Source organism: Pipistrellus kuhlii, unplaced genomic scaffold, assembly GCF_014108245.1.
Source record: "Pipistrellus kuhlii isolate mPipKuh1 unplaced genomic scaffold, mPipKuh1.p scaffold_m20_p_1, whole genome shotgun sequence".
Lineage (NCBI taxonomy): Eukaryota > Metazoa > Chordata > Mammalia > Chiroptera > Vespertilionidae > Pipistrellus > Pipistrellus kuhlii.
In genome coordinates this window covers 21,383,203-21,410,387 of record NW_023425404.1, presented here as the reverse complement: position 1 = coordinate 21,410,387, position 27,185 = coordinate 21,383,203, and the positions used below count along the sequence as shown (strand labels likewise).

Sequence of the window (27,185 nt, the reverse complement as noted above, 5' to 3'; positions counted from 1 at the left end):
TAATAAATACTGCTTAGTAACATATACTTGCCTTTGAAAGTAACTCAGAACCCTACTTTAAAATGTTAAAAGTTAGTGGCTGTCACTGTGGAAAACAGTATGGAGTTTCCTCAAAAAATTAAAAATGGAACTCCCATTTGACCTTGTGAGCCCACTTCCAGGAATATATCCCAAGAATTCAGAAACACCAACCGGAAAGGATATATGCACCCCTATATTCATAGCAGCTCAATTTATAATAGCCAAGATTTGGAAACAGCCTAAGTGCCCATCAGCAGATGAGTGGATTAGAAAACTGTGGTACATCTACACAATGGAATACTACACTGCTGTAAAAAAGAAGGAATTCTTATCATTTGCAACAACATGGATGGACATAGAGAGCATTATGCTAAGCGAAATAAGCCAGTCAGAGAAAGATAAATATCACATTCATTTGTGGAATATAATGAACAACATAAACTGATTATTAGAAATTGATCCAGAGCCCTAGCAGGTCTGGCTCGGGTTCCAGGTTCCATTCTGGTCTACGGCATGTACTTTGATTGCAGGCACATCCCTGTTAGGGCGTGTGCAGGATAGATGTTTCTCTCTCATTCATGTTTCTAATTCTCCCTCTCCTTTCCTCTCTGTAAAAAAAAATCAATAAAGTATTTTTTTTAAAAAAAGAGAAAGAAATAGATCCAGAGACAGAGAAGCACCAAATAGACCCTCAAACTTCAGAGGGAAGGAAGGGGATTGGGGTGGGGGTAAGAGATCAACCAAAGATTTGTATGCATGCATATAACCATAACCAATGGACACAAACACTAGGGGGGTGAGGGCATATGCTAAGGGTTGGGGGTGGCCTGAGAGAAGTCAATGGGGGGAAAAGGAGACATATGTAATACTATATGTAATACTTTAACAATAAAGAATCAAAAAATACATAGCTCTTACGATTTGAATCCCATTTCTATGTTCTTTCCAACAAAATAAATTATTATCTGTCTATACAGAAAGAAAAGTCAAGTGGCTGCCAATCTATATATCATAACACTGAGTAAAAAAGTTTGCTAAAAGAGGTATATGACTATGCAGGAAATCAGCTTGGTTAATGCGTGGAAAGTATCTTTATCCTTATTTTATCTTTAGCAAATATTTCTTAATTCTACTGTAAACTTCCAGAAAGTTTGGACCAGTTTATACTCTAGAAGTATATGAGAATGCTATTTTCTTTTACTTTATCATCACTAAAGTTTGCTTTTTTAATTTGAAACATTAGCATTTTGATAAGTGTATTAGTATTGTTATTTCAAGTGATGAAACACAACTCAAACTAGTTTAAGGAAGAAATAAGGCAGTTTTTGGCTCACAATCTAGCTGTGGTTTAAGGAACAATTAGATATTAAGTCTCAGGTGCTGTCCTCAGAGTATCATCCCGGACTTTCTCTTGAGTATTACTTGGTTTATATGCCTTTGCTCTGTTTGCATGTTGGCCTCATTCTGTCACTAATAGGCTATCTATATGGTATGAAAGATGGCCATTAGCCTTCTGTGCTTGTATCCATAGTTTGTGATAGTAAAAATCAAAAGAAACTTTTGCTTCTATTATCCATGTGTAAGTTTTCTAGGCGAATGCCAGTTTGCCCTGTGTGGGCTATTTATTTTTGACCATGCCAATGGGATTCCCTGATTACATGAGTCAAATGGCTTATTGTAGATTATTTGTTTATCTTGATATAGATTAATTATTTCCTTATACAGTACTTTGAATCAGCACTGGATTGTAATGAATGGGCTATAGGTTTTTGTTGCAAATCACTTGAATTCATATCTTATAGCGTTTTCTACCAAGCATAGTCATTCAGCAAATGTTCTTGCTTTGCCTTTTGGGAAGCTTAAGTCTCTTCTACCATGGATGATTAAAATTTTCATTTCAATTCCTTAAGAAAGAGGACTAATGGTTAAAAGATTAGGCTCTAGAAATTGGCTGCTTAGTTTGCCATATACTAACTGTGATTTTGCACCAGTTGCTTTTTCCTCTTTCTACCTTTCGCTTTCTTCATTTGTAAATTACAGTAAGAATAATTACCTTATTATAAGCCTTGTCACGAGGATAAAAGAGACGGAACATTTCTTGGCACAAAGTAAGGGCTCAATTAGGAACTGTTATTACATTCATATTATTGTAATTATTAAGTTGTTTTCAGAAGAGTTTCACTTCCTTGAAATCTCTAGATATTGCTCAGTCAAGACTCATTCAGGCCTTCTTTGGGACAGTCTGACAAAGGCCTGATGTAGTCCTTTTGGTTCAAACTATTGTGAACTTAGAATAGTGGTAGAATAGTTAGTGCTGCTTTTCCTCTATGTTGATACTTTTCCCCATGAATACCTGGTCTTTGCAAATTAAATGAAGGGGTTATTTGTTTTTGCTTTTGTTTGTTTGTATATGCATGTTACCCTAAAATATTCATTTTTCCATATTATAATAGTAAAAGAAGAAATATATTCTCAAGGTTGTTTAGGTGGCTGTCAAAAGTTGGGAAATTAAGAAAGCCTACTTTTCTATTGGTATCAATTCATTAAATGTCTTTTATTTAACCTGTTAGCAGAAAAGAGTTGGAAATTGCTTTTGCAGAGAATGAAGCTAAAATGTTTAAATATGTCAAACCAATAGTCAAAGCATTCACTGTGAATGGAAGAATGGGTATTTCTTGGATAATGTAAATAAGGTGATTTATTTCAATGGTTCAAAATTTTTGTTTCAACCCTTGACCACTACTCTAGCATCTAACCACTCTAATCTATAACATATTGTTGTACATTCATTTATTTTGTGCATGTAACTTGTCAAGCAAAGCATTGAATTGTTGATGGCTCAGGCCACAGTTGAATATTCAGTTTTGAGTGTTAATTGATTCATCCATAACATATACCTTTTTTAAAAAAAGAATATGCTTTTTCTTCTTAGATGGCCAACAAAATAAGTTTTAAAATTCTGATTGCGTTTACCTTTAACTGTTGAACAAAGCCCTGCCATGTTGTAACTCCCACTTACTAATTGTTGAATCTGTCTTCCACATGACATCCTTTTGAAATATCTGAAGGTAGTTATCATGTCTCTTCTATTCCTAAGAAAAAGCAATTTACTTTAATTTTAAAATTTAGTAATTATATTAGGTCTAGTAATAATTAATGTCGTTTTCTAATACTTTTTTTTAAATCGAATTTATTTAAACAATACAACAAAATTTAATCAACAATATAGTTGCCGTTGTTTTCTACTACTTGTGCCCAATGCTCAGGAAGCATTTTAATCCCTCTGTTGTAAAATTCTTGATTTTGATGCAAAAAATTCGGTCAATGCATTTTTGAGGCATTCTTCATTATTAAATTTTTTTCCAAGAAGAAAGTTTTGCAAAGAACGAAACAAATGGTAATCGGAAGGGGCAATATCAGGAGAATATGCAGGTTGAGGGAGAACTTCCCATTCCAACTGGCGCAGTTTTTCAGCAGTGATTCTTGCAGTATGCGGTCGTGCGTTATCGTGGTGAAGAATTACGCCCTTCCGATTAATCAGCGCGGGTTCTTTTTCTCTTAAAGCTTGGGCTAACCTTTCCAATTGGGCACTATACACTGCACTTGTAATGGTTTGGTTAGATGGTAAAAGTTCATAATGAAGAATTCCTTTAAAATTCCACCAAACACACAACATCACTTTTTTCCGCATGCAAGTCAGGTTTTGGCGTGGGCTGCAGAGCCTCATTTTTGTCCAACCATTGAGGCCGCCTTTTCAAATTAACATACAGCACCCATTGTTCATTTCCGGTAACAATTTGCTCTAAAAACGGCAAATGGTTTTGACAAGAGAGGAACGAACTGCAAATTGTGACTCTTTGATTACGGTTGTTGGCGGTCAACTCATGAGGAACCCATTTTTCAAACTTTTGGACTTTGCCAAGTGCACGCAATTGATTGGAAATTTTTTTTTGTGAACGATTTAAAGTTGTCGCAAGCTCTTGTTGGGTAATTTGAGGATTTTGCACCAAAAGAGCTTGAAGAGCTTCTTGATCAAAATTGGACACACGGCCTCGACCACTCTTGTCATCTAACGAAAAATCTCCCTCGCGAAATTTCTCAAACCAACGCTGGCATTTTCTGGCGCTAACTGCATCTTGACCAAGAGCACTACAGATGTTTTTTGCAGCCTCACTTGCTTTTCTTCCTAATTGGAACTCGTAAAGCATGCAGTGCCGAATATGCTCTTCATCCGCCATCTTCTTAGCCCTAGTTTTGCAACAAAAACCAAACCAAACACAAACTTTTTCAAGCAAAACTTGTTAATTGCACTTCACACGTTCTGTAGATACCACGTGTTTGAAGGTTATGTCAATACAAGTCAACGCCAAGCAAGATTTTAAACGAATGTTTAAAAACGACATTAATTATTACTAGACCCAATATATATGGTTTTCCCTGAAGGGTGTCCCAGATCAGGTGGGGGTTCCCTTGGGGGGGGTATGGGGGGGGCACTAGTTTAGTGCCAGTGACTTCTTAAATTCCATTCTCAGGTCTGTTACTGTCAGAAACTATATAATAAGGGAAATGGAAAGAAAAACATTTACCAGCTGAGAAAGGGAGGTCATGGAAAGGGAGAAGAGTGGTAGAGTAGGTGATATGATTTTGGGAAAGCAATTAATACAGCTCTTATTCAAGGGTTACTTTATAAAAATTATTTCAAAGAATTGAGAAAATCATTCCATATTACCACATTTTTCATTTGGTCATCTATGAAGCCTGATCATAATCTAATATTTTTGAAGCCAAGTTATTGGATTTTATTAAGTACACACTTTATTACTGGCCTGTTCTTAAATTGTACCTTTAACTTATTATTCCCAGCAGTTGTACCTAGCTCTATGTAGTATTGCCCAACCCATTCTTCTCAGTGTTCTTCCTAAGAAACATAAATGTCATATTATGCATATGTAGTTACAGCTAAAAATAAATTTTTCCTATTTTTTCAGAATTTGCTAGTTAACCTGTTAAATCTCTGCTATAAGACTTGCTAATGGTTCTCAAACTTGTGTTGCTTAAGAATCACCTGGGTGTTTAGTTAATATGAGGAATCCGAGGTACCCACCTTCAGAGATTCTGATTTGGTAACTCAGGAATCTAAATTTAACAAGCATCAATAGATGAACATACACCTTGAACAGATAAGAATGCTCCTTAGAATCACCTGTGAAACTGTTTTTAGACAGACATGCCAAGCTTATAATTTGAATTTTTAAGGTTGGGATCTAGCACATATATATCTGGGGGCTAAAAATTCTGTTGGTGATTGTGATATTTACCACCAGTCAACCATTGACTAATCTGGTCTAAGTCCTTAATGTATATAATTATTGAGTTTTAAGTATGTGGCAATGTAAGTGTCTCAGAGGCTCGCTGTTTCCTATATTTATAAAGCATTTGGGCAGATTTTTTAAGACCAAGTTTTGTGTGTGTGTGTTTTAATTTATTTTTGTAAAGAGAAAGTTTTAATAGATGATTTTGAGTGTGAACAAACAATCTTTTTTTTTTTTTTTTTTTTTTTTTTTTTTTTAATCCTCACACGAGGATAGAGAAACAGTTGATAGGTTGCCTCCTGAATATGCCTTGAACTGGGATCGAACCCACAACGTTTTGGTGTATGGGACGATGTTCCAACCACCTGAGCCACCTGTCCAGGGCAAGAAGTACGTATCATCTTAGAGCAGAGGGGCTCAAAGTGTTCTCCAGACCAGCATGAATAATATTAACTTGTTAGAAATGCAGATTTTCAGGCACTTATACAGAGCTCCTGAATCAGAGACTCTGGGGGTAAAGCCCAGTAATTTGTGTTTTAAGAATCCCTCCACTGGTTGTGGTGCAAGCTAAATCTTGAGAACCTCCATCTTAGAGAAAAAGTTTCATATCCACAATTTTTGTGTTATTTATCTGGTACTTTACATTGTAAGTGATTAGGGATTTTTTGAGAGAATCAATACCAATTCTGAATCGAGATAATTGATTGAAACGACTATTTAGGAATAATCTAAAGTGTGTGTGGGTGGGTGTGTGTGTAGTCATCAATCCTCACCCTATTTAAATAAATAAAATAAAAAATGTTTTCCATTAATTTGTATTTATTTGTTGTTGATTTTTTTTGCCTCTATTTTTTAAAAATCTTTATTGTTGAAAGTATTATATAAGTCCTTTCTCCCACATTAACCTCTTCCAGCCCACTGTCGTTCACCTCCTCTCCCCCCAATCCCTCACCACCCCATTTTCTATGTCCACAGGTATTACATACTAGTATATGCATACAAGTTCATTGCTTGATCTCTTCCCACCTGCCCTCCCCTGCCTGCCTTCTGAGGTTCAATAGTTCATGCTTCTACCCTAGGGTGTCTCTGGGTCTTTTTTTAGTTTATTTGGTTCATTAGATTCCACATATGAGTGAGATCATGTGATACTTATCTGAGTGGCTTATTTCTCTCAGCATAATATTCTCCAGGTCTAACCAGCTGTTGCAAATAGTAAGAGTTACTATTTGCATGTAATATTCCATTGTGTAGATGTACCATAGTTGTTGTTTTTTATCCGCTCATCTGCTGATGGGCCCTTAGGCTGTTTCCAGATCTTTGCTATTGTAAATAGTTGCTGCTATGAACTTAGGGGTGCATATATTCTTTCTGATTTGTGTTTTGGGTTTCTTGGGATATATTCCTAGAAGTGGATTCACAGGATCAAATGGGAGTTTCATATTTAATGTTTTGAGGAAACTTTATATTGTTTTCCACAGTGGCTGCACCAGTCTGCATTCCCACCATCAGTGTACTAGGGTTCTCTTTTCTCCACAACCTCACCAACACTTGTCCCTTGTTGACTTGCTGATATCAGCTATTCTGACAGGTGTGAGGTGATATCTCATAGTTGTTTTGATCTGCACTTCTTGGATGATTGGTGACTTTGAGCATTTTTCCATATGTCTCTTGGCTTTCTGTATGTCCACTTTGGAGAAATGTCTATTCAGGTCCTTTGCCCATTTTTAAATTGTTTTGTTTGTTTTCTTTTTGTTAAGTTGTATGAATTCCCTGTATATTTTCGATATTAACCCCTTATTGGATGTATAATTGGCAAATAAATATGTTCTTTCATGTAGTGGGCTCTTGTTATTTTGTTGATGGTTTCTTTCGCAGCGTAGAAGCTTTTTATTGTAATGTAGTCCTATTTATTTTCTCAGTTTCCACTGGAGATGTATCAGTAAACTAATTGATATGAGAGATGTCTGAGATTTGGGGGCCTATGGTTTTTTTTTTCTAGTTTTTTTTTTTTAATGGTTTCACACCTTACATTTAAGTTGTGTGTTTTTTAAATCCATTTTGAGTTTTTTCTTGTGTTTCCGTTGATTTTTTTAAAGAGAATGGAAGGGAGAGAGGGAGTGAGGGAGAGAAACAGATAAACATCCATACAAATGAGAGGGAGGGAGGGAGGGAGGAAGGGGGGGAGGGAGGGAGGGAGGGAGAGATGCCTTCCATTTGTGCCCCAACCTGGCCAGGAATAGAAACTGCAACGAAGGTACTGCCCTTGACCAGGGAAACCCAAAAAGCCTTTGGTTCAAGGGCCTATGCCATGGTCAGCAAACCATGGCTCACGAGCCACATGTGGCTCTTTGGCCCCTTGAGTATGGTTCTTCCACAAAATACCATGTGTGAGTGTGCACCTACAGTGCTATTGAAACTTCGTGGCCCGTGCACAGAAGTTGGTTTTCGCTCTCAAAAGAAATTTCAGTCATTGTACTGTTGATATTTGGCTCTGTTGACTAATAAGTTTGCCAACCACTGGCCTATGCTCTAACCACTGAGCACGCTGGCCAGACCCAAAAGCATTTTCTAAGAAAAAGATTTCAGAGAGGAAGGGAGAGGGAGAGATAGAAACATCAATAGTGAGAGAGAATCATTGATCAGTTGCTTCGTGCACGCTCCCTATTGGGGATTGAGCCTGCAACTCTGGCATGTGCCCTTGACTGGAATCGAACTCAGGACTTGTCAGTCTGCAGGCCAATGCTCTATCCATTGAGCCAAAGTGGCTATGGCAAGCATATTTTTAAAAATAAACAGAACATAAATATACATTAATATTAGTTATAAGTCTATTAGCTAATTAATGTATACATAGATGTGACAAAGGTTTCATTTTCAGAATGTACCCTCTAATTTAAAAGTGATTCTTTCCCCCTATTTATTTTACTGCAACATTAGAATATCAAGATTTAAACCTTTTTATGAGGTTATGGGAAGGTGAATAATCTTCTCTAATTGTGGATATTTAAGAGATGTTTCCATATTAGTAAGATAATAATCACCTAAAACAAGAAATTGAAGTTGCTTTCAAAAATGAAATAACTGTGTTTATGTTCTGAATGTTTTCCTTTAGAAACAAACCATTTCACCTGTATTTTTAGAATTTCAAATTATGAAATGCTGAATTTTCAAAACCTGAAAATTAGATTAGAATGCAAAGTTGAAAATATTAAATTATACTGCTTTCTTGTTCTTAACTTTTCTTGGAAAATAAGTTTAAAAGTTAGTTTATACTAAAAGTCTTTCTGGCTTTTCTAACAAATGCAGGTACATTGATGGTGTTAGTTTATTAGTGAATTTTAAAGTATGAAATCTGTAATTCTGTCATCTTGAAAATCTGTTGCTAATATTTTGTAAACTTTACTAACATATAATTGTATCTTTTTGGTTTTATCTGCATTTATAGATATGACCATATGTAGGTGTGTATACCTATATACACATTTATTTCTCTATATACTTGTATACATGCATTACATACCCGTACAGAGAAATGGATTCATGCTCAAATTTCATTGCATAAATTGCTCTTTTTATGTAGTACTATATTGTAACATCTATAGTAAGCACAGGTTAACTTTTGTAGATGTTTCCTTGTTTCCTAAAATATTATGTTACTTGATTTTATAAAAAGATTATTTTTGTAACTAATGTTTCATCAGTTAGGGATTGACCCTGGCCACTACTATTGAATAAAGGCAAGAAACATAAAGATAACTAGAATATATGCGCCAAGAGGGTAGCAACTTGGTCTCTTTTATTTATTGAACTATGCTCCATGCTGAGAACAAGGTTTGGCTCATAGGAGACGATTAAATATTTATTGAATGACATTCTCTAACATGATTATACTAAAATTTTATTTTTCAGCTTACTGATAATGATTAGAACTCAAGACATCTTTCTGGAGAAAATAATTATGAATCATATTTAGATGCCCTAAAAGTGTAATTTATATTTAATTTGAAGTGTCAGATTTTTACTATTTTTTTATTATTAAGTATGGATTTTTAAAAAGTAAACATCTGTTTGAAGTGTTCTGGTTTTGTAGCAATTATCAGATGGAACGCAAAACAACAGATCTTATTAATGATAAGAATACTTTTAATAAATATAAAAATATAAAATACTTAGAGTCTAAGAGTAACCAGGCTTGGAGAAAACGCCACTAGGATTAGAAATCAACTTAAAGAAACTTTCATGTCTTAATGATGAAAATTCCAACACTTTCTTGAAAAAGACTGTAGAAAACAAAATGAGTCTTCTCATGTTTCCAGATGGGTTAGAAAGACATTTATAAAAGTGATAAAGGTGTTGATTGTAAATAGTTTAACAACGTTAACTTCCACTGATGTATTGCTCTGACCACATACTAGTAAGCTTAGGACAAAACAATAGAAGACATTGTAGGTCGTAGTGATGAAGAAAATAATCTTTAAACCTTGAACCTCTTTTCAGCAAATTTGTATCCTACATTCTCAGCTCTCCTCTCCCTGAGCCTCTAAATCTCTTCTCTCAAAAGATCACTTACTCTCCTTGGTGATATTTGTGCTATTCACTTTATGCTGCTTGGTTGATATCCCCCCCCCCCCCCTCCCCACACACACACACTTAAATCTATTTACCTGTATTTGTAAGTGCCTTATTCATAGTTCTGACATTATTATGCTGTTTAATTATTATTGTAATCTGTAGGATCACAGGAGCACTGGTGAAGCACAAATTCAGGGATCCCAAAAAGAATATTAAAAGGACAGTCTCAACCTTCCATGAACTGAAGTCAAGGTCAAATAGCAGATTTGAGCCAGTACTAAAGCAAAGTAAAACTTAACACACGTCCCTACTAATAGTACAAAGATAAATAAGTCTGTTTCCTGTTTTCAGGAAGCTTTTAAGGATTGTTGAGGAAGAAAAAATACAGCAAAATAACCAAAGTGGTCAGATCTAGGAGAGAGGAGCAGTTTTAGAAGACAGAACAGAAACAAAGTGATGCTAGAGTTAAAAATGCAGTTTCTCACATAAACTTAACAGGTCACATATTCAGAGAGAGTGGGGTGAGTGAGCCAGAAGGAATGGAATACAATAGGTCCTCAGATTACATCAGAGATCCCGTGAAGTAATGTGATTTTTGCCCTAAGTCGGAACTCACCTACATAAGCACCTATGTCACTCACATGGAGCACGTACACAGCAGTAATGAAGTGAAACAGTTAAAAAAAAAAATTATAACAGTTTCTGACCTTGTGGTAAATAAATAATAAAAAAACATAAAACACATATGTACATACATCGAAATGACGGAACTTTTTCATATATAAATAAATGGGAGATGACAACGTAACCATGAAACGATGTTCGTTGAGTCCAATGGAACCCGAGGACTGTCTTGCATTATGCTTTTGATTTAACTGCAGTGTGTCTGAAGAACTTGGGAAATGATGAGGGTGAAGAGATGGGCAGGGAGCTAGGTAAGGATGGGTTTTGTTGGAAATAATTATACTTCGCCCTGTGTACATCTGATGGAATTGTAAGGCCATAATATCAGGTTTCTTATTTTGGAAGGATCATTGTGATAATATTTGAGTGGAAAATTAAAGTGAAGAAAGGGAAGAATGAATTCAGTCAGTGGTTCACAGATTTCACTGTGTATCTACACCTTTGGAGCTTTTAAAAATCCAGATTTGTGGGCCTCCTTCAGATCTACTGAATCAGAATTTACAAAGTAAATCCATTGAGCCAAACCGGTTTCGGCTATTTTAGTTTTTTTAAATTTAAATTGTATAGTATTGAGAAAATCGGGTTCACATAGGTAAGTAGTTATAAGTAGTAATAGTTTTTAATAGCTCGCCTTAAATCTAAAAATATTCAAGTTAAATTGATCTAGATGTTTGAATTGAAATTTTTATATCGAAGTTCAGTTCTAACAACAATAAACGTTGATATTCCTTATTAAAGCATAAAAGAGAAGCATATGAACCTGAATAAGTTCTAAAAACTATTTTACCATTGTTGTCACAATACAACTTGTTATTCACATGTTATTACAACACCTGGGTTCAAATCCTATCCGCTACATACTGGCAATTTTTGAACAGCTGCATCGCAGTTTCATCATCTGATAATATTTAACCAATCTATAGGTTGTTAGAACTAAGCATCTTGTAGAGGGCAGTGTTTGGCCCATTGTAGGTTTTAATAGCTACCCTGTTTCCCCGAAAATAAGACAGTGTCTTATATTAATTTTTTCTTCCAAAGTTGCGCTAGGTCTTATTTTCAGGGGATGTCTTATCTTTCCATGCACCAGGTCTTATTTTCGGAGGATGTCTTATTTTCGGGGAAACACGGTGTTAAAGAAGTTAAGGCTGGAACTGGTTTGGCTCAGTGGATAGAGCGTTGGCCTGTGGACTAACGGGTCCCAGGGCATGTACCTTAGGTTTCCAGTCAAGGGCTTGTACCTTGGTTGTGGGCACATCCCCAGTAGGGGGTGTGCAGGAGACAGCTGGTGGATGTTTCTCTCTCATCGATGTTTCTAACTCTATATCCCTCTCCCTTCCTCTCTGTAAAAAAAAAATCAATAAAATGTATTTTTTTTTTTTTAAAGAAGTTAAGGACAGAACCCAGTTTAGCTTTGTTGCTATTCAGATAAGCAGAGAAACTGGACTCTGCATGATTGGATTTATGAAAATCTTTTTTACTGACCTGATTCTTGGAAGAGTTCCCCAAAGATACCTTATTAATTAATACCTTTCTTAATCTCTACTAATACATCCCTTTAAATTCTTAGTACTGTGCTACATCTTTGTTTTTCATAACCCCACATTTACTTAGTACCTGTTGTGCTAGTCATAGATAAGGGGCTGTTAAGGAAGTAAACAACCTGAAAACTAGTTTATTATAGCTGCTAATATAAATTCCTATACTTTATAGTCACTACTGCTCATATAGTAAAAGGGAGGGTGGGAGAGTAGAGTAAAAAATGTATTTGTAGCTATTATTGTTCTATCTGTTTAAAAACACCTGCTTTCAAGTTACTATGCACAACTTCCATTTCTCTAAACTTAATCATGAATTCTCTATGTTGAGACTTTTTGAATGGCTATAAAGGTGGTACAGCCTTCATATACAGACTATTTTTCATATACAGACCATGATTTGGACTAAAACAAAAACACTCTTCAATTTGACATGCCAGAGAGGAAACACCTGTTTCAGAAAGGTTTAAAGTTTCATCTTGTACTTCTTGTTGAGAGTTTTTATGTCTGCAATAATCCAGAAATTTCTATAATTCTCAATCTAAAAATTTCTATAGCTCTCTATTAAAAATACTTTCATGTAGTAGAAAAATCTCTAATTTAATTGCATTGCATCTTCTAATCCTTCTATGGTAAGCAGAATGTAAATTTTTATTCAAACAAAGGCACACTAACAAATTTTGTCTCTTTTCTCCCCTCTCCCATTCCTTTTTGTTATATAGGATAAGTTCTGAACGTCGAAAAGAGAAGTCTAGAGATGCAGCCAGATCTCGGCGAAGTAAAGAGTCTGAAGTTTTTTATGAGCTTGCTCATCAGTTGCCACTTCCCCATAACGTGAGTTCGCATCTTGATAAGGCTTCTGTTATGAGGCTTACCATCAGTTATCTGCGTGTGAGGAAACTTCTGGATGCTGGTGAGTTCTTTTATTGGGGCATGCTAGGCCTAAAAATTAGAAATTAAAAGTAATTAGAAATTATATTTAGAGGCTGGTTATACTCTCACTTCTTCCTTAATATGATTGCCTTTTTATTACATGCTTTTAAAGCTTCAGGCCTTTTGCCCCTCTTTATTTCCTGCCCCACCTACCCACCTATTTCCTCCCCCACCTACCCACCTATTTCCTCCCCCGCCTCTTCTCACTGAAGAATATGTTTATTTGAGAGAGATCTATATAAAGGAGAAATATCAGGCTTGTGCCCCAACCAGGAATCGAACCCTCAACCTTCTGGTTGAGGACAATGCTCCCAACAAACTGATACTCTTGGCCAGGGCCCTACCTACCTATTTTTTATTAACATGACCATTCTTTCTCTTTCCAGTTTGCCTTGCCTTGCTGTATTACTTTAAATAATCATTAAAAGTAGCTGAAAAATCTCGCCGAAACAGGTTTGGCTCAGTGGTAGAGCGTCAGTCTGTGGACTGAAAGGTCCCAGGTTCGATTCCGGTCAAGGGCATGTACCTTGGTTGCGGGCACATCCCTGGTGGGGGGTGTGCAAGAGGCAGCTGTTCGATGTTTCTCTCTCATCGATGTTTCTAGCTCTCTATCTCTCTCTCCCTTCCTCTCTGTAAAAAAATCAATAAAATATATTTTAAAAATAAAAAAATAAAAAATAAAAATAAAAGTAGCTGAAAAATCTAATTTTAGTCTTCCTGTTCTCTGACCTTGATTGTTCTATGTTAAAAGAGAGTGATTGGGGGGGGAGGGGGATATTAATATGCAGAAAAAATATATGTTATGTATCTTAAATAAGTGGAGAAAACTTTATTGAAACATCTGAGTATTCATTTAAGTATAATTTTTAAATTATTTTCCTTTTGTTTGTGCTCTTTTTAGGTGATTTGGATACTGAAGATGAAATGAAGGCGCAAATGAATTGCTTTTATTTGAAAGCCCTAGATGGTTTTGTTATGGTTCTCACAGATGATGGTGACATGATTTACATTTCTGATAATGTGAACAAATACATGGGGTTGACTCAGGTAAAATACCCTTATATTAAGAGAGCTTCTTTATATATTTATGATTTCATGATGTAGATCTAATTTTTTAAAATGTGTTTACAGTTTGAACTAACTGGACACAGTGTGTTTGATTTTACTCATCCGTGTGACCATGAGGAAATGAGAGAAATGCTTACACACAGAAATGGTGAGAAGAAAAGTCTATTGTTTGATATAATGTGACAGGTGGTTTTACCTGATCAGATACTGTTACTGATTTTTAGATTCTGTTATTGTACTATCTAAGGCAAAACATCATTTTATGTTAATTAAATGTTACTCTATTCTTGGTTAAATCCATTCTATTTTTAAAGAATTTCATTAAAGTATGTAAAAAATGTTTTTAAAGCCACCTAATTCCATAAATATATAGCTATAAGAATAGATGCTATTCGTATAAAATAAAATGGAAAAATAAATAAAGATCAGGACTAAGGAAGTTATAGATTAAAATACAACTTTAAGACAAGAAGAAGTCAATTCAAATGGCAGATTATAGAATCTTAGACAATTAACTAAGGTTGAGGTGCCAGTTTGGATTTTAGCTTTCTAAAGGCTCAAGAAAAAGAAAAGAGAAGGTTCACCGGAATTTAAAGAATGTGATACTTGCTTATTTGACCTTTCATGAAGTTTGAAATAACTTGAGAGTATGTAATTAATTATGAAGTATTACATTATGGATGCCCCACATTATCAACAACAAAAAAGACCTGCTAACACCTTTATCTCTTACGAATGAATTGTTAAAAGTAACCAAATGTTCCAAGATTTTGGGAAAGTACCACTTTCCCCCCTGAAATTCAAAACATGAATTATTTATTTGGAATTTTCCCATTTACTATTTTTGGACCCGAGGTTGACTGTGGGTAAAGGAAACCAAATAAAGCAAAACGCCAGATAAGGAGGTGACTGCTGTATTCTACAGCCTATCAGGAATCTGCACTTAAAAACTTAACAAGTAAAGACAGTGTTTTCATATGCATGCCCTCTTAAATAGAGTATCCTGACCATAATTTGTAAATTTTCATTGTATCTTTCATGACTGAAAGTTATAATGAAAATTTGTCATTGTGCATTAAAATTATAGTACTTTTCAATAGTTTTTTTAATGGTTTCTTTTTCATCTTATCTCATTTATGATAATAGTTAACCTCTATTCAGAGGTTATGCTGTGCCAGGACACTGTTCTCTGAATTTATGTGCTTTCTAACTCCTTTATTCCTCACAACAGTACTGTGAAGATACTGTTATTTGTTGTTTTATTGAGGAAATTGGGGCACGGAGTTATTGAGCAGTTTGCCCACAATTACTGGGTGGGTAAATGGTAGAGCATGACTTAAATTCGGGTGGACTGGCTCTAGAGTTCACATTGTAGAGCTCTTTTCATATTTAGCAACTCTCACTACCTTCTACTGCCATTTGCCAAGGTATCTTGTCAGCAGGAGCCCTCTCCTGTTTTTAAATTTCATACTGTGTGTTTACTGAACTTGGAAAGCAAATGCGTAGTTTTTATAATTCTGTATAAAGGAGGAGTAAATAAATTCTGAGCAAAGACCTAAGTAGACTGTCAATTAGTTCAGTATATGAGTTCAGGTGATTAGATTTGAGGATTTCTATTGGCAGCTCAGTGCTTCCATTAGACTAGACCAGTGGTCGGCAAACTCATTAGTCAACAGAGCCAAATATCAACAGTACAATTGAAATTTCTTTTGAGAGCTGAAAACCAATTTCTGTGCATGGGCCATGAAGTTTCAATCTCACTGTATGTGCGTACCCTTACGTGGTAGAGCCACATTCAAGGGGCCAAAGAGACGCATGTGGCTTGTGAACCACGGTTTGCTGACCACTGGACTATAAATGGATGGATATTAGGAAGTCATGTTTTGATTTGGTAATAATGTGTTATTCTAAATCAGATATAGTCTGCTTAATATAGTTTAAATATATGTTTTAAACCAAGCACCTAAACATTTTAAAAAATCATTCCTAATGCAGTTCATGAATTTTTGATGTTCCATTGAGGAGGAAAAAAATGCAAATTTTCACTTTCATTTTTATTAATTTTTTAAAAAATATACCGTATTTTCCGGCGTATAAGACGACACCCTAATTTTACAGTTAAAACATAGGTTTAGGCCTATATTCCCTGTATAAGACTACCCCCCACTTCAAAGAAAAGACTTACCGTATTTTTCGGACCATAAGACGCTCCGGACCATAAGACGCACCAGTTTTTAGAGAAGGGAAATGAAGAAAAAAAGATTCTGAAACAAATAGTGTCCTAAAATATTTTATGTGCATTAAAACCCAACATCACAGTCATAAACACATGTAATCAACCCTGTAAAGTAAACAGCAGCATTTAGAACCATTTTAGAGCCGGGCAAGCACGCAGAGACCACACAGAGCCGGGCAAGTAAAAAAACTTTTTTTTTTTTAAGTATATGTGTAGGCTATATTTGGACCATAAGACGCAGGGACTTCCCCCCCACACACACACACACTTCTGGGGGGGGAAAAAGTGCGTCTTATGGTCCGAAAAATACGGTACTTTGCTGTCAAGATCTGCAGGTAATTTTTGTGCAATTTTGGTCTTTTGCCCCCTATTTTCAGTTGACTTTTTTTTCGTTTCAAAAGTCATCTTATACGCCGGAAAATGCGGTATTTGATTTTTTACAAAAAAGAAGGGAGAGGGATAGAGAGTTAGAAACATCGATGAGAGAGAAACATCGACGAGCTGCCTCCTGCACACCTCACACTGGGGATGTGCCTGCAACCAGTGTACATGCCCTTAACCAGAATCGAACCTGGGACCTTTCAGTCTGCAGGCTGATGCTCTATCAATTGAGCCAAACCGATTTCAGCCAAATTTTCACTTCTAAAAAAGAGGGGCTGCTATAGTGCATCACATTTTAATGATACACTGAGAGCTGTTATTGGCGTATTTACACAACTTAGTCCTATTATTCTGTTTTTGGGGAGAGAGAGGAAGAGAGAGAGCATTGATTTGTTGTTCCACGTATGTATGTATTCATTGGTTGATTCTTGTATGTACCCTGACCAAGGGTAGAACCCACAACCATGGCATATCTGGACAGTGCTGTAACTGACTGAGGTCCTAGCCAGCACCAATCCTATTATTCTTCTGTTAAAAAGATTCTTTAGATATCATAAGAAATTATAAAATACGATTTATTTTTAGAAGGCTGAAAATTTATTTCTTGAGAAATGTTTCTTCCATTAGGAAAATGCTAGTACTTTTCTACTACCTTGGTATTTAAATTTATCTTCATGTTCTAATTCAACGGCTTTGGGTTTCAAAGGTCAATCCAATTTAAGCTTAGATTATGAAAGACTGAAAATACCCCCAAAGAGTTTACATGTGGATCATTGCTGCCACCATCAGTCTCCCTCCTCCCCTCAACCCCCCCCCATCCCATACACACCCCACATGCATGCCCTTATACCATAATTAAGACCAGTATGGTGTGGGGCATCTTTTTAAAATCCATCCTCAAGCACTTCTAAGGAGGGCAAATTAAATCCTTATTTAAATAAATCCAAATAACTGTGTTAGCACCAAGACTGCCCCAATTTACCTAGTTCCATTATTATAAGTCTGAGCTATAACTCTTCTTTCTCAAGAGTCTAACATTTCTAGCTAACCTGGCCAAAATTTAAATTTAACTTGTTTCTTTTCTACTTGATACTTTTCTTTCAATATACTAGCCTTAAAAATCTTAATTTCTCTGTTGCCTTATTTCTATCAATTTTTAATAAGTTTTTATAGGTTCTGCCTTTTTATCTTTGTCATCCTTTTTACTTCTGCTGCTGTTCAGTCCCTCATTGCCATCATGTATTCTAATTCTTATGCATTCTATATGTTGCTGCTAAATTAATGTTATTTAAGTTCCTGGTTGTGCTTCCCACTTCAGAATTTTTTAGAAACTCCATGTTGTATATTTAAGGCTGAATTCATTGTAGCCCTCCATAGCTACAGCTCTAACCTTCTCTTCTCTTCTAATTTTGTCTCATTACTCTTTATATTGTGGCCAAACTGAACTTTCTGGTACTGGTGCCCAAATTTGCTGTTTTCCCCACCTATGTGCTTTTCCTTCTCTTCTCTCTGGAATAATACCCTTCAACTCATCTCTACTTATTGAAATGCTAAGTTTCTTTCTAAGAAGAGCTTCCTAATTTCCCCTGGACTAGAAGTTACCTTCTAAAGCTCTCTCTATACTTCTTTAAATCGTTCTTGTAAGTCTTGGGCACTTAACTCTGCATTTTGTTGTTATCATTAACTTCCCCACATCTAAATGTTTAATTTCTTAAGGCTGTGTGTCTTACTCATCTTTGTATTGCCTGCACTATCTAGTCCAGTTCCTGAATAATAAATACTCAATCAGACTGATCAATGAAGATAAGAAATCAAGTTGCTATTTGAGGATTGTAATCTCATTTTTTAGTTATATAAGGTTTGGAATATGAGTAAATAGACCTGAATTGATTTAATTCCAATTTGGCTCTGAAAAGTCATTTACTCCCCCCCATAACAAGATAGAAATAGCTTCCTGCCTGCTTCATAGAAAGATTTAAGGAAAAATTAGATATATAAAAATGTTAATTTGCTACTGAAGAAATTTTCTATTTTAGAAGTTCTATAAATAATGGAGTACTTATTATAAATTGAACTAATATATTTAGTAAAGGTTTGGAAGAGTTTGCTGAAGTTCCTTTTCGAGGGAACTGATAGCATAGTTTGCGGACAAATTCATACCATATTTATGTTTCTTTGCAATTTAACCAACATTACTAGCTTGAATGTGAAGTGATTACTATTACTCATTTACCAACTCAGGGAATTCTTCTACCGACTCAGGGAATCACTGCTGTTACAAACCCAGTACTGGCTCAGGGTGTTAGGTTGCTGGATGTGTTGGAGTGTGCAAAGCGAGTGTGACTGTTTTTGTTCATGCTGGGATATTTAATTGAGCAGCTCCCAGGTGTGCTACTCTTACTATAACAAATTTACATATTAAACTAAACCTTTAAATTTTATTTTCTGCTTTCCTTAGGCCTTGTGAAAAAGGGTAAAGAGCAAAATACACAGCGAAGCTTTTTTCTCAGAATGAAGTGTACCCTAACTAGCCGGGGGAGAACTATGAACATCAAGTCTGCAACATGGAAGGTAAGTAAAAATGGGTTGTGAATGGTGATGCACTTGATTTATAGAGAACTTCATGCATCTTGGCATTGCTAGCATTAAGTAGCTTTAGCACTGTGAGGGAAAACTTAGATTTGTTGTTCCTTGGCATTTGCAGATTTAACATACAAATAGTATATTAATTTGCCAGTTTGAGGCATAATGGGAATTGACACTGGCTTACTGAGCTAACTTAGTCAGTTGGCTTTGCCAACCATCCAGAGTTTGAATCTTTATAGAGCTTAATTTTTAATTCATTGTTGTATCATTTGTTTTGCTCAGTGTTAAAACAGTCATTAAAGCAAGAAATAACCATAACACAGCTATGATAACCAGCTGAATGAAAAATCAGCCCAGATTTGTTGTATGAAGGACATTTTAAAAAGAGTAATCTGTGATGCCTGCGGTATAGGCCAGGGGTGATGTAGGGAAAACATTTATTGATTTTCAGAATATAGTTTACCTACTAATGACAGTAAATTTTTACCAATGCTTACTTGCCATATCAGACTCAACTACTTATTGCTGTATATTTTTTTCTAGCATTGTATATTTTTAAAAAAACTGCTGTTTCTCCATACACAGGTACTTCACTGCACAGGACATATTCATGTGTACGATACCAATGGTAACCAATCTCAGTGTGGGTATAAGAAACCACCCATGACGTGCTTGGTGCTGATTTGTGAACCCATTCCTCATCCATCAAATATTGAAATTCCATTAGATAGCAAGACTTTTCTCAGTCGACACAGTCTGGATATGAAATTTTCTTATTGTGATGAAAGGTAAGTGAGATACAAAATACAATTTGAAAATTTACATTAGTCTACAACTTTTAAAAAACTATTGAGAGGGACCAGGTCTGCAGGGGAGGGACCAGTTAGGGGTGACCAGGCCGGCAGAGGAGGGAAGTTGGGGGCAAACAGGCTGGCAGGCAGAAGCAGATAGGGGCAATCAGGAAGGCATGCAGGTGAGCAGTTTTGAGCCAGCAGTCCTGGATTGTGACAGGGATGTCCGACTGCCTGTTTAGGCCCTGTCCCGGTGGACATATTTAATAAATAGACAGTCGGACACCCCTCGAGGGATCCCAGATTGGAGAGGGTGCAAGTTGGGCTGAGAGACACTACCACCACCACCACCACCACCACCACCACCACCACCACACACAACACACACACACACACACACACACACACACACCCCTCACTCCAGTGCATGAATTTCATGTACTGGGCCTCTAGTTTAACCATAATGTAGATAAGAATGCCTCACCCCCATTGGACAAGGAAATGTTAAGAGTGCTGGTTTTGGAATCACATAATCCTGGATTCATTCTTGGCCTGCTGCTCTGGTACTTACAGTGTAGCCTTGGTCTTAGAACTGAACTGTTCTAAATCTCGTTTCTTATCTAAAATGAGGGTGATATTTCAAAAGGCTGTTGCTAGGATCAAAAGAGTTTGTTGAGTGCTTAACAAACGCTGGTGTCATCTTTAAGGAAAATGAAGATAGAGCTAAGAAGTATTTTATGACATTAATTTGCAATATTCATTTGAATATATGATAGAACAGAAATGCCTTCCTTTTTTGAGAAATTTTTATTTTTTTAACTTAGTTATAAAGTATAGGGGTAGGCTGAAAAAAGGAAAGTGATGAAGCTAAAAAGAGAAAGTTTATTTCAGAAAATTAACAAAATGATCATGACAGAGGAGAAAAAATAGCTAGTTTAGAGTTTGGCAAAGTAAGATTTTGAGTTTGACTAGTTATTTTTCTGCTTAGAGGTCTTTGTAGATACTTCTTCACATCTATAACCCTTAAGAAAAAGATTTAAAAAAATTTAAATCTAACATATCAAACTTCTAACATCTAAAATATTCCACACGTAGCTATTATTTACTATACCAATTTCTATACTTAGAATCAGTCATTCAACACGTTAATTTGAGCACCTGCTATGTGCATGACACTGTAACTGGCACTAAAGTGGAAATGAAGATTAACAGGTCTGCCCTTCGACATTTACAATGAATAAGTGGTACACTGCATAATTGTTTTAGATCACAGCTTTTCTAGTCCATTAAAAGTACTTTTTATCAGATTTTCTGGATCCCTCCTCTCCTTTTTGGTACAGAATATAAGGTTTGTAATTTCCTGAAGTTAACTTTTTACCTTTTCTGGCCTCATCTCTTTCTGCTTGCCTCTTCTAACCATACCAGTCTTTGTTGGCTATACATACAATGCCAAGCATTTTCTCACCTCTGTCTTTGCTTGTGGTGTACCTTCTTCCTGAAGTGGTTTTGTTCTTTGACTCTCTTCTATACTCAACTCATAAATCTTCTATAGAAAACATCCTTTATCCCACCATTTCTTCTTGTGGGCAAGAGCAGTGTCTCTGATTCCTATGCTTACCACATTATTTCTTAAGTAGTATAGTAAGTGTACTCGAAGATTTGCCACATGTTGAATTTGTCTTTCCATTTTACGCCTAGAACAGTGCCAGGCATACAAACATATAAAGGTATAAATAATGAAAAAGTTAATTTCATGAGAATGTTATTTAAATATATAACCTTCATAAAACCAATTAAAATTATTTTTAAAGCATAATTTAAAGAAGACTGTTGTAGTTTTTTTTTTTTTTTTTTTTTAAACAATGGTTTCCTTTGAAATGCTGCCACCTAGTGTAGATATGTTTAGGTAGGTCCCTTTGTAAAGAATTTTGGATTTTGGCTTAAGTTGGCTTAATTTTTGTTTTGTTTTGTTTTTACAAATCAACTTTCTGTTTGTTTATTTTGGAATAAATTATAGCAGATCTTTCCTTAAAGTGTGACACATTTTTACACATTTATTTTTACACATTTCCTAGGAGAAGAATATCTTCCCTGGGTGCTTTCTGTCATTAACTGAGATGTGATTTCATTGGGGGAGGGGGCAGATTTTTGGACACAATAATTGTTATGTAACCTTTGTTTACACCTCAGAAAGTCCCTTGAAATCTAAACTCTGAGAAATAAAAAAGCTTAACTCATGGTTTGCTTACAGAAGAGAACATTTCTCTTCTAAGAAGTGCTAAGAAGAGCTTTCTCTTTCCCATTAAAAGGTTTCCATTTCAGACTGTGGTTACAGAGAATAGTAAGATTTAGTCTCTGTTCTAAAGGAACTGTGAGAATATCAGAAGGATTTTGTTCTAGTCAATTTTCAATTTGACTAGAGAACTTAAACGGATGGTGCCATATTTAATAACTGCAGAGTTACTAAAGGGGAGATGTAAATTTATTTTCAGCAAAGAAAAATGCTCTTTATTTTTTAAAATTCACTTGTTCATAATATTAATGCATATTCATTACAGTAAAGAAGCAAAGTTTCTCATCAGTTAATTTCTCTTTTTTCTTCTTATATTTTTTACTTAACAGAATTACTGAATTGATGGGATATGAACCAGAAGAACTTTTGGGCCGCTCAATTTATGAATATTATCATGCTTTGGACTCTGATCATCTAACCAAAACTCATCATGATAGTAAGCAGAACTCATTTATATTCTGTTTAACTCTTTTCGGTCTCTTTACTTTTTGGTCATACAGCTAAGTAGATTTAACTTTTTGGTTAATATTAACCATTCTTTCTAAACTATCTTAACAAAACTCTTCCTAAAGGATCTTGACCAATAAATCTAGGTATGTTTTATATTTGTTTAAACAATACTAAGTAAAGTAGAATCATTTGATATCTAAAACTTGCCAGGCATTTTAAATACAAAGGCTCAAAAAATACATTGCAGGATATTGTAGCATCATTTTCAGAATTCATACTTAAATATTAAAAACAGTGGTTTGAGTACAAAGCATTCAGAAAATATTTGTGCAATGAAGTGAATTATTTAGTAAAGTAAAGGTGATTAACAGCATGTACTAGTGGTAATAAGTAACCCTGGACATAGATATGTTTCCCAATTTTACTTAAATGTTATTTAAAGATCCCACGATAATTAAAATATTAGAATTTTTCACTTGACTGTTGAATCTGTACTTGAACATGACTTCCCAGTATAATTGGGGATGCCTCAGTGTCACTGAATATGATTAGTCTTGAACTACCAAATACCCACCAATATTCATGATAATATCTTTATTATTTCTCTAGTACTTGTTCCCGTCGGTAATTAAGATTACCTAACGTGCCAAAGACTTCAGCATATCAATTGAGATTCAAATATGTTAGCATAGCTACTTGAAGTATCTTTGGTTATCTGGAAACTGTAGTGGGAATTTAGGAAAATAATAGTAGTACTTTTTTCTTAAATGTTCTTGCTAGAGATTATTCATTCTCTACTCAGTAAAGGAATTTTAGTCACTGTTGTCCTTCATTCCTGGCTTTGATTTTATTTACTAAAGTGACAGGAGTTTATTTGGGGGGAGGGCGGGTAGAAAAATTGGGTACATTTTCAGCTACTTGTTTCCTTGGGCTTTTTATCTTTCAATTTAAACAATTACAACTGATTCCATTAATATAAGCATCTCTCCTTTTCTAAAACCGTGATCAACATTTAGTATCCATTTGATTGAAGTTCAGTTGTTATTTTCTCCGCATGACTCTTTCCATTTTACTCCCAGTGTTTACTAAAGGACAGGTAACTACAGGACAGTACAGGATGCTTGCCAAAAGAGGTGGATATGTCTGGGTTGAAACTCAAGCAACTGTCATATATAACACTAAGAACTCTCAACCACAATGCATTGTCTGCGTAAATTTTGTTGTGAGGTAAGCTTGGAAAATAAATATTTGGGGAAAATAAGTAATAACTCTTTTCGGATACTCTACTTTTAAAGGGAGAAAAAAATTTCAATATTAACTGAACTTTATTTTTTCATTTCTATCTAATTATGGTTTTCAGTACTCTAATCTTTGTTTGTAAGCCAGCTTTTCTACAGTGATACCACTACTACCAATAGCTATCTATTTCCATTCTTTTCCCTGCAATATTTTTAAAAAACCTAAAAAATACCAGACCTATGGATTAGTTTATTCTAGTCAAGCAGTTGTCACTTGTATTACCTCACAGCAGCTATGTTATTTTTTTAGGAACAATTCTAGCCTTGGAATAGTTAGACTTGTGTCGTAGCTCTGTTATGTCTCCATAAACTTGGGAAAGTCTAATTTCTCTGAATTTCATCCATATTTGAGAGATGATAATACTTAATTCAAAAGGTTATATGAGAACTAAATGAAAATCTATGTGAGATTACTATAAAACATGTGAATATTCTTGAGTTCTTCCCTTAGCTGATGGACTTGTGAATGTTAGAGATATCATAAACTAATCCTTCATTTAATCAATTTCAGTAGGCAAATGACCCCTTTTAGTCCATCTTCCACATTACCACTAGGCTGTTTTTTCTTGCATATATATACCTGCTCATCTCATTTTCTTTAGAATTATTTTAAAGATCCCTTGGTCACCTCCATGATAAAGCCTCACCTACTTGCAGAACATCATTTCTTGTTATTATCTTCTATACTTCCATGCATTCATAATTGTAACCCTCTTTCTAACATCTATGGCTACCTCTCCTAGGAAGACTTTGGTCATTTGTTTTTATTTTTGCCAATTCTGACACCATCCTTTAATGTTTTAATATTAGTGCCAAAGAGTTGGTGACTTTCCTATTATATAAGAATCAATTACTTGGAATGCCTTTTACGCCCTCACTGCAGTCTACCTAACAAATACTATTTGAGGCCAAGTTTCAGCTTGTAGGCCTCTCTCAAGAAAGCCTTCTCCATTTTAGCAATCACTTTATTTGCACATTTACTTTCACACTGGTCTATAAAACTTGAGGGAAAGGGTTAGGTGATTTATAAACTTGAAGGAAAGGGTTGGATTAAGCATGTCAAACTTGCGGGCCCCGGGCAGTATGCGGCCCACAATGAATAATTTTGCAGCCCAGCCAATATAAAAGTATGTAAAAAGCGTTTTAATAAAAAATTTGTAATCCAATTTTTACAATATCCTGTTATAAATAACTAGAGGCCTGATGCACAAAATTTGCACACGGGTACGGTCCCTAGGCCTGGCTGGTGATCAGGGCTGATCAGGGCATTGTGCTTCTGGCCGGGACCTTCATTCCATGCCACCCCATGGTGGTCAGCACACGTTATAGCGAGCGATTGAACTCCTGGTCTCCCAATCTAATTCCCAAGGGGACTCTTTGCACATTAGCCTTTTATATAGATTGTTAAAAATGAACAACATTCACTAATGACTGATTACTAGAATTGTGTTATGTTCATTTCCCTTATGTGCCTTACGTGCAATTACACCATTTCTCTCCACTAATACTAGACGCTAATATTTTAGCAGCTGATGGCTACATCATTAGTCTTGTACTGACTTGTTTGGCATGCGTAAGAGGAAATATTTCACTTTTGGAGAAGAAAAAATATGTTTATTTGTGTTACACTTAACTAATTCGTACACTGGTAACTTAATGTTCAAGAAAAAATATTAATTTTAATTAAAATGTTCTATTATTTTATGTTAATGATTACTCATTTATTTCAGCCCTTTGTATTCAGCATGTCTCTATAGAAATAAACATAAATTTTCTATGAAAATTGAAGCTTTTTTTTTTGTGGCCTGCATAAACTTAAACCTTGTTTATTTGGCCCGTGTTAGCCTTTTGAGTTTGACATGCTTGGTTTGGATATTTTATTTTTGTATCAGTTTATTTCACATAGTAAATAACTATTTGTTGATGAAAGGAGCAATAACATTTATATTTAAGCCAAATGAATATGGAGCTGTTTATCACCCCTTTTCAACTCTACCCCCACAGGTGATATCACCATATCATTTTCCTACCACCAATGAAAATATGGCTCCCCTCTTAGAAAGACCTGAGTCATTTACCTATATATCTTTATATTCTAGGACCATCCTTATTGCCAAAGTATTCTGTGCCAATTTCATTATATGAGTCAGCATAAAAATTGGGAAGATCTATTTATGTCTTTCATGTACTTGACTATTACATTTCTTTGTCACCACCACTCTCCCCAAAAAGATAGCTGAAGTTTCGTGTGTGTTTTTTATAAGTATATTTTATTGATTTTGTACAGAGAGGAAGGGAGAGAGATAGAGAGTTAGAAACATCGATGAGAGTGTCATCGATCAGCTGCCTCTTGCACACCCCCTACCGGGGATATGCCTGCAACCAAGGTACATGCCCTTGACCGGAATCGAACCCGGGACCCCTCAGTCCCCAAGCCGACGCTCTATCCATTGAGCCAAACCGGTCTCGGCCTGAAGTTTCTTAATTGAAACCATTCAAATATTCGAATTATCTTATACCGTGAATTTTAATAAGTCTTTATTTCATACTGGTATTTTAAACCCTGAATGAATGAGAGATTAGGTCAAAAGATCTTAAAATGCTCCCTTTTTATAAAGGAGAATTTTTAAAGTGATAAGAGTCCCTTTTCCTCTACCCCCATTTTGTCAACTGCTCATTTAAGAATTACTGATCTCTCTTTTTGACAGTGGTATTATTCAGCACGACTTGATCTTCTCCCTTCAACAAACAGAATGTGTCCTCAAACCAGTTGAATCTTCAGATATGAAAATGACTCAGCTATTCACCAAAGTTGAATCAGAAGATACAAGTAGCCTCTTTGATAAACTTAAGAAGGAACCTGATGCTTTAACTTTGCTGGCCCCCGCTGCTGGAGACACAATCATTTCTTTAGATTTTGGCAGCAATGGTGGGTCTTTAGTTAGTTTGTTAATTGCCTAAATTGTGTCTGCTGATGCAAGCCCATTTTAACTGAACTTGATGCTAACATTTTTTTTTTGTTGGT

At 35.4% G+C, this 27,185-nt stretch overlaps 1 protein-coding gene across 2 annotated transcripts in view; it reads left to right on the top strand.

The window, feature by feature from the left end:
• HIF1A (hypoxia inducible factor 1 subunit alpha) overlaps positions 1-27,185 on the top strand; it is a 44,721-nt gene that overhangs the window by 5,577 nt on the left and 11,959 nt on the right. For both annotated transcript variants that reach the window (XM_045579954.1, XM_036434678.2), the window contains exons 2-9: positions 12,847-13,037; positions 13,959-14,104; positions 14,189-14,273; positions 19,201-19,313; positions 19,914-20,116; positions 22,742-22,848; positions 23,942-24,089; positions 26,869-27,089. In XM_045579954.1, the coding sequence (XP_045435910.1) occupies positions 12,847-13,037; positions 13,959-14,104; positions 14,189-14,273; positions 19,201-19,313; positions 19,914-20,116; positions 22,742-22,848; positions 23,942-24,089; positions 26,869-27,089 (1,214 nt within the window). The remainder of the gene's footprint in view (positions 1-12,846; positions 13,038-13,958; positions 14,105-14,188; positions 14,274-19,200; positions 19,314-19,913; positions 20,117-22,741; positions 22,849-23,941; positions 24,090-26,868; positions 27,090-27,185) is intronic.